General features: G+C 51.9%; 3 protein-coding genes across 3 annotated transcripts; 1 reads left to right on the top strand and 2 right to left on the bottom strand.

The window, feature by feature from the left end:
- Window positions 1-495: 495 nt before the first annotated feature.
- FUB1-0 (Reducing polyketide synthase FUB1) lies at window positions 496-7,959 on the bottom strand (the record flags this gene model as incomplete). Its single annotated transcript, XM_032024219.1, has 8 exons — window positions 496-665; window positions 730-1,408; window positions 1,463-5,832; window positions 5,890-6,883; window positions 6,935-7,297; window positions 7,350-7,618; window positions 7,672-7,811; window positions 7,874-7,959. 8 exons carry the CDS (start codon window positions 7,957-7,959, stop codon window positions 496-498), a joined length of 7,071 nt encoding a protein of 2,356 aa, XP_031879045.1.
- A 605-nt stretch (window positions 7,960-8,564) lies between these two features.
- On the top strand, window positions 8,565-9,493 carry FUB4-1 (Hydrolase FUB4; the record flags this gene model as incomplete). The annotated part of the gene is made up of 2 exons (XM_032024220.2): window positions 8,565-8,703; window positions 8,796-9,493. 2 exons carry the CDS (start codon window positions 8,565-8,567, stop codon window positions 9,491-9,493), a joined length of 837 nt encoding a protein of 278 aa, XP_031879099.2.
- A 453-nt stretch (window positions 9,494-9,946) lies between these two features.
- On the bottom strand, window positions 9,947-11,811 carry roqT-2 (Efflux pump roqT; the record flags this gene model as incomplete). Its single annotated transcript, XM_032024221.2, has 3 exons — window positions 9,947-11,107; window positions 11,162-11,584; window positions 11,650-11,811. 3 exons carry the CDS (start codon window positions 11,809-11,811, stop codon window positions 9,947-9,949), a joined length of 1,746 nt encoding a protein of 581 aa, XP_031879098.2.
- Between the last annotated feature and the right edge of the window lie 741 nt (window positions 11,812-12,552).

Consider the following 12,552-nt stretch of genomic DNA (forward strand, 5'->3'; position numbering starts at 1 on the left):
CGAAAGCGTACACCATGGCGTCTTTGATGTTTTCGGGGTTTGCTGCCGCAGCTGGGCACTTGTGGGCCTTACTGGGCCCGTCAGAGGGCGGTTTGCGTCGCGTCTTTTGGCCGGCCGAGTACATCGACAAGGCCTCAACTACAGTCATTGCAGATGGAGCACGAGACTTTCTTCAATGGGACATTTTTGTAATCACAGCGGCGCTTGTCCCGTTTGCGGATCAGGTGCTGAAATCATCGGCATTGCTTCATCGGTTGAAAAGGCGCAAATGGTTCTCAACTGTAATGGATTCCTTCATAGCTAGGATGGCTGTGCTTACCGTCGCTAGCGGAGTACTCTCTCCCGGTGCCGTACTGGCATTTTCACTGGCTCTGAAGATGGCTTCATGAAGTTGAGCTAAGACGTTGAATGGAATGAAACATTTGGCTCCACTGGCAGTTCAAGTCTAGGTCCGAGTTCCAGAAAAGCCTTTAATGATTCTCGTTTGTATGTATTCTACTGCGCACCGGCCTTTTCTGTCATGTTTGCCATCAACTTGCTCCTGCTCGCAATTTCCAACGCCAGCTTGGACAGCGGCGATGGGCTCAACAACTCGAACACGGACATGTCTGACTGAAGATCTCGGAAGATCCTGTTGCGAAGCTCTACGGCTTTCAAGGAGTCCACTAGATCAAACACTGTCAGTATGCACGAAAAAACATAGGCTCTTGGAATAAAGGTCAAACTTACCACCAAAGTCATAAAATGCTTTTTCGGGATCCACCTCACTGGGAGCAATGTCCATGACTTGCGCAGCATACGTCTTGAGGAAATCCTCAAAGATGAGCGCGGCGTCAGCTAAGGTCTCGGCTTTTGCTATCCTCTCCGAGGCTGACTGCTGGCTTTCCGAGGCACCAGAGCTAGCTGATGCATCATGGTTGACTCTATGACTGAACTTAGGATCTCTGGTCCAGGCGGCTCCGGTCGGCATGGAGCTTCCAAGACCGAGAACAACCTGGGGCTCGATTTGCCGTCCGTCGGCGGTGCGGCCTCGCATGGCTGCTCTCAGGACAGTGTCGAGCTCCTTTTGGGTTGTCTGGAGGCCATCCCAACGATGCTCATACATCTGGAGATAGGCGTCCATGTCAAAGTCTCCGGTAAAGTGGGCTGAGTCAGTGACAAGACCAACGTCGATCGCAGTTGCAGCGAGTCCTTTGCTTCGGCGGTAGTGGGCAAAGGCGTCCTCAAAGGTGTTGCCGGCGGCGTAGTTCGATTGGGCTGCATTGCCGATGACGCAGGTGATGGAAGAGAGAAGGATAAAAAAGTTTACGTCTTTCGGCATGTAGTTGTGAAGATTCATGGTACCTTGAATCTTGGGGCGTGTCGACCTCTGCCATTGATCGTATGTCATATTCTCAAAAATGGCGTCCTGGTGCTATCAGTCAAATCTACGGTATATACCCAGCAAACAGAAGAAACGTACCTCTAGAACCATGGCGCACTGGATGACACCCTTGATGCGACGTTGGCTTTGAATCAAGGCCCTCACTGCAGCTTCAACCTGAGCGGCGTCGGATACATCACACTTCAATGCGTCCACTTTCAACCCTCGCTCGCGGAAGGCGCCGAGCTCAGCCTGGGCCTTGTCCCCTCCCGATCGTGAAAGGAACACAACGTGACCGGCGCCATGCTCGAACATCATTTCAGCAATCTGGAGGCCGAGAGCGCCGAGACCACCGGCAAGGATGTACGTAGCGTCACTGTCCAGTCTGAGTTCAGGGAGCCTTGATGGGGCAACAAGGGCCTTGTCGTCTGAATCCAGTCGAAGAACAAACTCTGTGGGGCCAGCGTCTCCAAAGTTGGTGAACTCGGAAACAGACCGTATGACACTTGGAATGATTGGGCTGATCTGACCGCTCTCGATGAGATCGCAAGCCCTCTTGAAAAGTTTGCTTACAAGTGTCGGCTTCGCTTGAAGAAGTTGAGATGTGTCGGCCTTAACGACTGTGGCATTTCGGGCCGGGCTTGTGTTGACTGGATGAGAAGCGTTCCCTCCCCTGATATCTACGAAGAAACCAAAGTCTGCCAGGCATTCGAACCATGTTGAAGTCGGGAGAGCCTGGCGGCAGTTTAAGATGAGGTCTACACCTCGTTCATCCGTCTGTCGCAATATTGACTTCTTGCAATGGTCCGAAATGTCTTCGAAGATGCGGGTTGAGTCAAGACAGAGGCTTTGGCTCACCGTCGGGTCTTCGGAAGCACCCTCCACCGTCACGAAAGCAGTAGCTCCCAATACGCGTGCAAGATGGGAGGCCATCTGGCCAACGGACGTCTCTCCTCCGTGAATGAGAACCGTCTGTCCATCTTCAAGTCTTGCAACGTGAGATAACGCATACTGCGCAGCAACCAAAGCCGGGATAATTGCACAGGCCTCTTCGGGTTGCATGGTGTCAGGCAAGACTCTCACTAGTGACTCTTGAACCCGAGGCTTGGTATGACAGGGACCGGAACGCAAGGCAATCACACGCTGCCCAACGAGAACAGACGCGACTTCCGATGAAGCCGCTGCAATAGTGCCCGTGATGGCTATGGCCGAGATAACGGAGGTTTGGCTCTCCGAAGAATCTGCACTGCTCTTCTGTACGGCCAGATACTCAGCATTGATCTCAACCTCCGCGGAGGCGAGAGATACCGACATATCGTCATCAACCCAAACAAGGCGGTGATCTTGTCGAGAGAGAGTGCGTGGATTGTCGTCTCCCAGAGCCTGCATAATTGGCTTGAGACTTTGATCTCTTGGACCCAAGTCAATGTCGATACCTTCGTCTTCCACGAATCTGGGCACAAAGATCGTCCCGTTGAGTTCTGCGTACTCCAGCTCAAGCTGCGAAGAATCATCCGCGAGGGAGGTGTGCCAAACGCTCATGATCACATCTGCAGTTGCTTCCGACGAGAGATGGCCACCTCGGCTAAGGTCCAGATGTGGCAAGGTGATGTGAGAATACTCCGTGCGCATCACTCGGAGAAGTCCTTGAGAGGGCGCGAACTCGAGGCCGCCATCCCAGTTCTGCAGCTCTCCACCACGCGTCACCCAAAACAGGTGACTCGCACCGGAGACCAATGTCTTGAACTGCAGGAACTCCTCGGAGGTCCAAGAGTACACCAATGGAGATTCAACCTCGAGAAGCGATATGATGTGCTTTCCTCGTAGATCATGAGCCTGCTCCAGCGTGACTGGATGGACTTGGCATCCGAGCGCGTTGAGTCGGGCTGTCAACATGGCTTGCAGATCCTGAGGCAGAGCCGGACCAGCTCTATGTAGCAGGAAGGCATGTTCTGGGACAGTCGTGGACTTCGATGCAGGAGACTTCTGGGAGAGGGCAAGAGCACGGCATGACTCTGCTTCTGAGATGGCGATCCTTGTCTGTAGGCCTGAAGCACACGTATCTTCCACAGTCTCTGCACTTGAGTCAGGCGCGAGGATGGGCCCAATCACGCCAAGGTAGCCCTTCGACTGCAATGCTTCATGGAGCCTATGGAAGCCAGCTGAGTTGTGAATGCTTTTGGATGGGTCGTCGAGAACAAGTAGCAAGTCGAAGCTCTCGTCTGAGAACGGGAGGGGCTCGTCATCTTGAGCAGGCCATTCTTGCGCATTAATAACATGCTGAGAAGACTTGGGGAGACAGTCAATGATCTTGCTTGCGTCCTTCGTTGTCGTGGCTAACGCGAGCTTGTTGGTTGATTGGATATTTCCCTCACTGGCAGTAGTAAATGCGTGAAGAATGTCCTGCAGCAGCCTTTGAGCCCAGTCGCATGCATCCGCAACCACAACGAGCGCTTTGTAGTTCGGTTTCTTGTGATACAGTCGGTCAAATAGCTGCAAGACAGCGGCCATCACTTCTCCAAGACCCGCAACTGAAGGCGAACCCTGTAGCGTGACCGGATCACGAATGAAGTCGAAGTCTTCTTTCCAGCGGAGCTTGGCGCACACTCTTCGAGCAGACTCGCTAGTCAAAGATGATGCATCTCTAGACGAGGTAACCTGCCTGAGGGCGAAGTCGCGGACGATGAGCTTCGGCTCTGACCAGTCCTCATCCGAGACGATCAAATCACCGGATATCTCGCGACCGTTGGTTCGGAGGCGTTTGGCATAGCCAGTGTAGATGCTGCCGTCACCCTGAGGCAAATCTGTCGATATGTACATGTGTTTCAACGTGTACGGAACAGCTGCTTCCTCCAACGGCTTGCCGTCTGTGAAGGAGATGAAGAGGAGGTGGAAGATGGCGTCCATAGTGGCGGGGTGGATCAGATGGGGGAACTCGAAGTTGGAGGGCATAACCGACTTGGTGTCAGGGATTGCGATAGAACCGCACGCAGTGTATTCTCCAGGCACGGCTGCAGCTTGGAAAACGTTTCTGAAAGTTGGGCCGTACTCGACGCCGACAGATTCTAGGTCATCATAGAAAGAGTCCATATCGAGCTCTTCACATACACTCTGCTCAATGTGTTGTCGCTCGGCGGTGATGTCTCGCCATTCTGTCTCCGAAGGACCAAGGCGGTTGCGATTATCGTTTTCGTAGTCGAGCGTAAGGGCTCCGTAGCAATGCTTGGTCCATGATCCCACCGAAACTGTGGAGTAAACAGTGAAGCTCCAAGTCGAGGGCATCGAGTCGTCTGGGCGCAGACTGACCTCAGTCTGAACGGCTTGGTCTCTTGAAGGCACGACCAAACCTCGCTCAAACTTCAGATTCTGGAAGGTGATTCCCCTCAGGCGTCTCTCGGGATCAGCCAGTCGTTGAGCAGCCTCCATGGCCATCACGATCATGCCTGCTGCTGGATAAAGCGTGGTTCCAGTGATCTTGTGGTCTTCAATCCAAGGGTTTTCCGAGATGCGCAGGTAGTTCCGCCACCTAGGCTCCATTGGATTCTGCAAGTCGACGGCAACGCCAAGGAGGTCGGTCCGTGGGCCAGAAGGAAACCTATTTGAACGTGCTATGGTTGACTCATGCCAGTAGCTCTTGCTGTGGTTCCACGGGTACGATGGAAGATCTGGCAACGCCATTGGTAAAGTCTCAGGTATGATGCCGTTGACATGAAGAAGATTCACAGCGTGACCAGAGGCCCATAGCTGTCCCGCGAGTTGCAAAGAGGTAGACTCGGCATTTTTGCCACGCATGATAGCAGAGAAATATGGTGCCTCTTTGGCGGCCTTACTCTGGCTCGCTTTGACAATTTCGTTAACTGGGCTTTGCAGCGCGCCGTGTGGACCGATCTCGATGAAGGCGCTCCATGCCGTACGATTGCGACTTCGTCCCTTTGATGCGTCGGGGGAATGTTCCAGGAGATTGCTCATGGCCTGAGAAAAGCGGACTTGTTCGCACATGTTCTTCATCCAATAGGAACCGTCGAGATCTCTCGAGGTAACGCGGTTGCCGGTGAGAGATGAGAACATGGGCGCAACTTGATCTTCGTCGGAGAGTGGTAGGATGACTCCCATGCGGTCGACATACTCTTTGGCGACAGTGCTCATATGAGGAGAATGATATGCCGTCTTTACACGAAGCATTCTGGCGAATTTGCCATCAGCCGACATCAGCTCGCATAACTGGGAGATAGAATCACGGTCTCCAGATAGTGTCACGCTTGAAGGGCTGTTGACGCATGCAACCACAGCTGAACCTGGGGGCACTTGGTCCAAATATGCGGCTGCCTCCACTTCGCTCAACCCGGCTGCGAGCATGGCGCCGACTCGAGGGCTCACAATTTCGGCGACCTTGGCGGAACAAACTCCACGGAGGTAGGCCACCTTAACAGCGTTGCAGCGAGAAATTAGTCCGGCAGCGTAGGCCGCGCCTATGATAATGTTAGTGAGTTGTCGAATGCCTCCATTCAAAACAGATTCATACTTACCAATTTCACCACTTGAATGACCGACGACTGCTTTCGGGATGACACCCCAGGCCCGAAGAAGATCCACCAGGGCGATCTGAAGAACGGTGCATAGTACCTGGCTATACTGAGGAAGATCGACATTGGAATCAGAAGTCTTTGACAATTCATCGATCAAATCCCACGGGCACCCGTAGTGCTCCAGTAAGACCTGCGACTTATGGATGCTCGTTCGGAAGATGCAGTTGTTGAGTAGCTCTCTACCCATGGCAGGCCACTGAGCTCCTTGGCCAGTGAAAACGAAGATAGGATTGTCGTGCTTGGAAGCGCGCTTGGACTTTGGTAAGCCCTTCTCGATCTGGGTCTGTAGGTCTGACACGGACTCTGCTACAGCAAAGCTTCGGAACTCAAAATGAGATCGGCGGCCCGCGAGAGTGTAAGCAAGGTCACCGAGAAATCTTGCGTTCGACGTGGCTTCCTTGTTTGACAAGAAGTCGTTAAAGAGAGGGCCAAGGCGGTCGATTCCTGTCTGGTCTTTGGTGCTGAAGGCGAAAAGCCTTTTGTGCGACTCTTGTCTCGGTGACTCAGACCCCATGCTGATACCAGATTCTGATGAGTCGTCTTCCAAGGTGGTGGTATTGTGATTGCCCAGCAAACCTCGATTTCGTAAATAGTTGTGAGCATCGTCTAGGATGACGTGGGCGTTGGCACCACCAAAACCAAATGAGTTGACACTGATTCTGCGCTGTCCTTTGGAAGGCCAGGACATATTTTCTGAAGGCAAGGCCAAGTTCCAATCTGTGAGCCTCAGTTTCGGGTTCACCTTCTCGACGCCAGCGGTGGGAACGAGAATGCCCTTTTCGAGACAGACGATGGACTTGAGAACACCAGCAAGCCCGGAGCATCCCTCGGTATGGCCGACGTTTGCCTTGATGCTGCCCACAAAAAGTGGCCCTGACTCGGGGTCTCTGCCAGTTCCTAGTGTGGCGCCAATTGCTGATAGCTCAATGGGGTCCTAGCAACGGTCAGCATTCGCGAATAGGGAATGAGACTCGGATCTTCTTACTCCCAAAGGAGTACCAGTGCCATGGGCCTCAAAGTACTGTGTGTCAGAGAAAGGCAAGCCTGCGGCCTCGTATGTGCTCCTGATCAGCTCCGCCTGCGCTTCTGAGCTTGGTTGTGTGATTCCAGGCGTCTTTCCGTCTGCGTTGGTGCCCGTGCCGCGGATTACAGCGCGGATCGTGTCTCCATCCCTCAGGGCGTCTTTTAGTCTCTTCACGATTAAACATCCAATCCCCTCTCCTCTACCATACCCATTTGCTCGGTGATCAAATGAATGAGAGATTCCCTCGCGACTCAGCATGTGCATTGACGAGAGTTGATGCATAAAGTTGGGATGTAAGATCAAGTTAACACCGGCAACAAGTCCCTAAAAAAGTGTTACTGGCTGTTCTTTTTTTCGCTGCGAGTTGACGTCTTACCATATTGGTCTCGCCCAATTTCAGTGACTGGCAAGCGAGGTGAAGGGCGTAGAGACTTGATGAGCATGCGGTGTCGAGGGTTAGACTGGGTCCTCGTAGTCCAAAGTACCAAGACACTCGGTTCGCTGTCATAGCCTCACTCATCCCAGAAGCTGCAACATCTCCAACGTCATAAATCTCATGAGTCGATAGTTGCTCATAATCGTTCGTCATGCATCCAACATAGCATCCAGTTTGCGAGTTCATAAGGGCGTCCACAGGGATACCGGCTAACAGTGTCTCAGTAACAAAGCTTCGCACTAAGATAGAGCGTTGAACTTACCATTCTCAAATCCCTCATAACTCACTTCGAGAAGTAATCTCTTCATAGGATCCATACCCGCCGCCTCTTTCGCTGTCATTGAGAAGAATGGGGCGTCGAATACAGAGACATCTTCTTCCAGGAAGTACCCATGTTTCACGCTGATCTTCACGGCCAGGAATATTAACACACTGCTGTGTTCACACAAGAAGGTCTCACTTACAGATCCTTTGCGATCTGGATCAGGATGATACCACACATCTGCATCCCATCGCGAAGATGGAACTTTCCCGTGGCCGCTCCTGGCATGACTGATCATGTCCCATAATCTCCCAAGTGACGTCGTCTCACCGGGTAGGCGACATGCTGCCCCAATGATAGCAATTGGTTCTTGCTCGCTGCACGGACTCATAGTGAATTTTGGGGCTCAATGTGTGTAAGTTACCTAAGCGACGATGGTGTCTACGCGTGTAACCTGTAATGTGAGGAATAGTTATCGAAGCCTAGAGGCAGCACAGAGTTGCCATTATTCTCAATTCGCGTTTGCTTCATTACAGCCAAATCTATGCACTGGCATACAAGTAATGCCTCTTTCGTTATCGTGGATCCACAGCCAATCCCTGTCCGGAACCTGATCCAGCAGTCTGTTACCTACCCCAAAATGAGTATCGGTGCTGTCAAAAGAGCACCGGTGTGGACCCAGATAGGTAATTTGTACACAGACTTCCCAAACCGGACGGCCCGCGTAAACTATCAGATGGGATGCCAAGGGACCTGACAGCTAGAGCTCAAGAAGATAACGTCGGATTCGGTTTTTATTTTCCTTTCTTATCTTGCATCCGCGAAGTTGTGCATTGGAAGTTACTTTTTTCTATTGACTTCGTACTCACTGCTGTCATTTCTTTCTAGAAGCCATGAGGATTCTCGCATTGCACGGCGTCGGCAGTTCTGCCAAGATTCTAGAGAGCCAGCTTGTAGGGCTGATGAAATCAGTCGATGCAAGCTACGAGTTTGTGTTGGTTGATGGGCCGGTTCCCTCTTACCGAGGACCTGGTAAGTTGAACTAAGAAATGACCTGCATTCTGCGAACACCTCAGGAATGACCTGCATGCTGCAAAGACGCGAAGCTGACAATATGCTTTCAGGTATGAGCCCGGCTCTTCCGGGGCCATTCTATTCACACCTTACTGGGTATTCACCCCGAGAAATCGAGGCCGCACATCAACACATCGCCGCAACGGTCGACGAGCTTGGTCCATTCGATGGAATATTGGGCTTCAGCCAAGGGGCCTCTGTCGCTCTCTCTTACATCTACCACCAGCAAGTCAATGGCGAGGAGCCTGACTTCAAATTTGCCGTACTCTTCTCCTCAGTAGTGCCATTTTCGGCCGACGCAACATATTGCGAACCTGAGATAGAGGAGCTCTGTGCATATCGCCGTACCGGAACAAGCGCCGTAGATCTCCCTCCACGGCAGCAAGTCTTCAACGACTGCCTCGTACGCACTTTCCAGTCGGCTCTGAAGATTGGAGCAGTTCTGCCCGACTTCAATCAAGACTTCTTTAGGGATGTGGGTGGTATTGTTCCACGTGTCCTGCATCCCATGTTACTTTCGGAGCGCATTCACATACCGACTGTCCATGTGGCCGGCAGACGGGACTTCCCCTTCATGCACGACATGCATGAGGTAGGATATCAAATGTGTGACCCAAGGCTATCGAAAAAGCTTCAACACTCGGGTGGACATCATCCCCCGAAGAAGGATTCGGAGATCAAGGCGGTTGTTAGGGCTATGGAGTGGGCTGTGGATCAGTATTACAGACAACCCCCATCATTTCTTTGATACCAGACGTAGCTAGATGGGAAGCAAAGCCGGCATATAGATACTGAATTTGAGATTCATGAGAATACCTACCTTATGTTGTCACAGACGAGCGTGATAAACAGTACAACACTATTTTGAAAAGCACACGCCTTCGTCTTATATAAATGCCACCCGCCATCATCCCGTGTCATTCGAAACGTCGTTTGGGCCTGTGTCGTCCAGTCCATAACTCCCAAATGACCGACAAATTTGCAGGTCGTTATTTGCAGATAATCTCAACTCCGAATAGGCGCTCATTACCAAAACGACGCAAGACTCCATGTAGGAATGGATTCTTCGACATCATTCACATTGAAAATCTGCGAAGCGCTTGTGAAAAACTAGTTTCTTTAAATTAAAAGTCTATAGAAAATAAGACAACTATGCGAGAACCGTGAATACCAGCCGATGCGGACTTTCTGTTATAATCCCTCAGACAGCATCGTTTCGCTTGTTGAACACATCATTTGCGTTGGAATCGGTGGGGCTGAGGTCCTGTTGTTTCATCTCCATCGCGTCCGCCGCTCCACTCATCTTGTCCTTGCCATCTCCTTCGGCAGGAGGAGGTGTCTCCGTACTTTTCACACTCTTCCACTGGACTAGACTACTTCCTGCGATACTTGCACATGCCAGTCCCAGAGCGACATACCAGGAATTTGTCAGAGACTTGCTGTAAAGACGAAGGACAGGCTCAAGCATGCCATCAGGTAGTACGCCTGGCAATCTTATACTTGTGGCTCCTCCATCGACGATGGCTGTCGCGTTCAAATTTGGGAAGTCTTTCGCCAATCCATTGCGTAGCTCATTTGTGAAAACGTTCTGCGCCACCGAGATGAAAATAGCTCCTCCGAATGTTTGCAAGAACATTACAAGAGCTGTGCCGAGTGGGATTTCAGCCATCGGAAGTACGGTCTGGACTACCATCAATGGCGTCTGCATGCTCTGCCCGGAGCCCAGCCCGTATAGAACTTGGTATCCAATCCAATCTCTTGAAGCGACATCGGGCTTCCACGTTGTGAGCAGTCCAGCGCCGACCGACATGAACAGCGTAGCCGCTATCATAAAAGGGTTGTAGTATCCAATCTTGGTAATACCGATACCGCTGACGATTGAGGCGAGGGCTGTGGCCAGAATGAGTGCCAGGTTCATCAGACCAGAATCGACCGCCGAAACTCCTTTGATCGCCTGGAACCAGATTGGGATGTATTGTCGAAGAGTGAAGTCGGCACCGGCTGTGCACACTGAGAACCAACAAGCCGCTGCAACACTCCTCTGAGAGATGACGGTGATGGGTAAAGTAGCGTTTGCGCCGTTGCGAATTTGGATGAAGACGAACACAATGGAAAGAAATCCGAACAGCACGAAGAGCACAATCACTCTCGCGTCGCTCCAGGGATAAACGGTTCCGCCCCATTGAAGAGCGAGAAGCAAGCAGATGACGGCCGGCATCAGGGCAACTGTGCCCAGAGGGTCCACCTGGAGAAACTTCTCCACCAAGGTAAGGTCTTTATCGGAGTCCGGTCGTGGCGGTGACTTGAAGACGAAGATCATGATAGCAAGAGACACGGCTCCAATAGGTAGGTTGATGTAGAACTATGTGCCATTAGTCACGGACAAGTCAATGAAAGGTATGAGGAGTACACTTACACACCACCTCCACGTCACCTTGTCTGTGAAGGCTCCTCCAAGAAGTGGCCCAACCACTGAGGCAATCGCGTAGACCCCGCCCACAAGTCCTGTGTAGGCAGGTCTCTTGGGTAACGGCACGATGACGGCGATAATGGTAAAGGTTCCGGCCAGAATCCCCGAACAGCCGACGCCAGCGATGGCTCTTCCGACGATGAGGACGGCTGACTGCGGAGCTGCACCACATATCGCTGATCCAACTTCAAAGATGAAGATTGAGACAAGGTATGTAGTCTTGATGGAGAAGAGGGTATACAGTTTCCCAAAAGTGAGCTGAAATGTGCACGTCGTGAGCAAGTAGGCGCTCCCGTACCAGCCGATATCGTTGATGGAATGGAACTCGTCGGTGATTCGTGGTATAGCCGTGGATATGATGATGTTATCCTACATGACGCCCACGTTAGCATCGATCATGAGAGGGAGGTGTAAGTGGTCACAGGATCCCTTACCAGGCCAACTAGGAATAGCGTCAAGCATAACCCGAGTGTAATCGCAAGTAGCTTTAGCCCAGTCGGACCATCGGCACTAGGGTCTGCAGGCGGGCTATCGGGAACCTGCTGTTCAGTGACCGAGGGCTCTTCGGATTTGACGCTCGACTTGCGACCGCCCATTTTGGCCCATTTAGACAGGTTTCCTGCAGAAGGCATGTTGAATCGGAGTTGTCTGAAAGTCAACGAAAATGTCAGAATGGTGTTTGATAGCGTTACTTCCGATGTGACGCTGTAATCAATTTGATGTTTACAACACGGTCATTGAGTTGATTGCATACACTAGTAAGAGCAATTGACAGGAACCAGCGATTTCAATGTGTTCCGAGTAGTCCTGGGTAGTCATTCAGCAGCTAAACACGCGTAATGCAGCAAACGCTTCCCACATGGCATTACAAATCGGGTTACCCTTCTAGGGTCGCATCATCAACGCGCTGCAGCCTTCAGTGGTTACATTCGCGTGTCACTCTCAGCTCATCGTCCAAAGTTGCACCGCCGTTGGTGCCACGAGTCGTGATGAACTTTACCGGGGCTCTCACCGCGGACCCCTGACCCTAGATAGTCTAGCGACATGCCCATCAAATAGAGTTGCCGCAATTGCTACGAGACTTTCCGGGGCGTCTGTCCCTCCCGCTTCATCCCGTGTTTTGCTCCGGGGATGGGTGGGAGGGGCACGGCGCTTCCCATTGAGGAAGGGTCTCATTTCGTAGCCAAGATTAGATCTGCGCTGGTCACAATTGAGCGGAAGGTGGGAGATTGTTTTGGAGGCCGAGTTGTTCGGGCCTTATCCTTTTCGGCGATCCGGTTGCTGAGGTGAAGACTGCATAGCCAAACCTTCGGATTTACAGCTTGGAGACACAATTT

This window comes from Colletotrichum fructicola (genome assembly GCF_000319635.2).
Source record: "Colletotrichum fructicola Nara gc5 chromosome Unknown KSG_Nara_v1_contig03, whole genome shotgun sequence".
NCBI classification, from domain to species: Eukaryota; Fungi; Ascomycota; class Sordariomycetes; order Glomerellales; family Glomerellaceae; genus Colletotrichum; species Colletotrichum fructicola.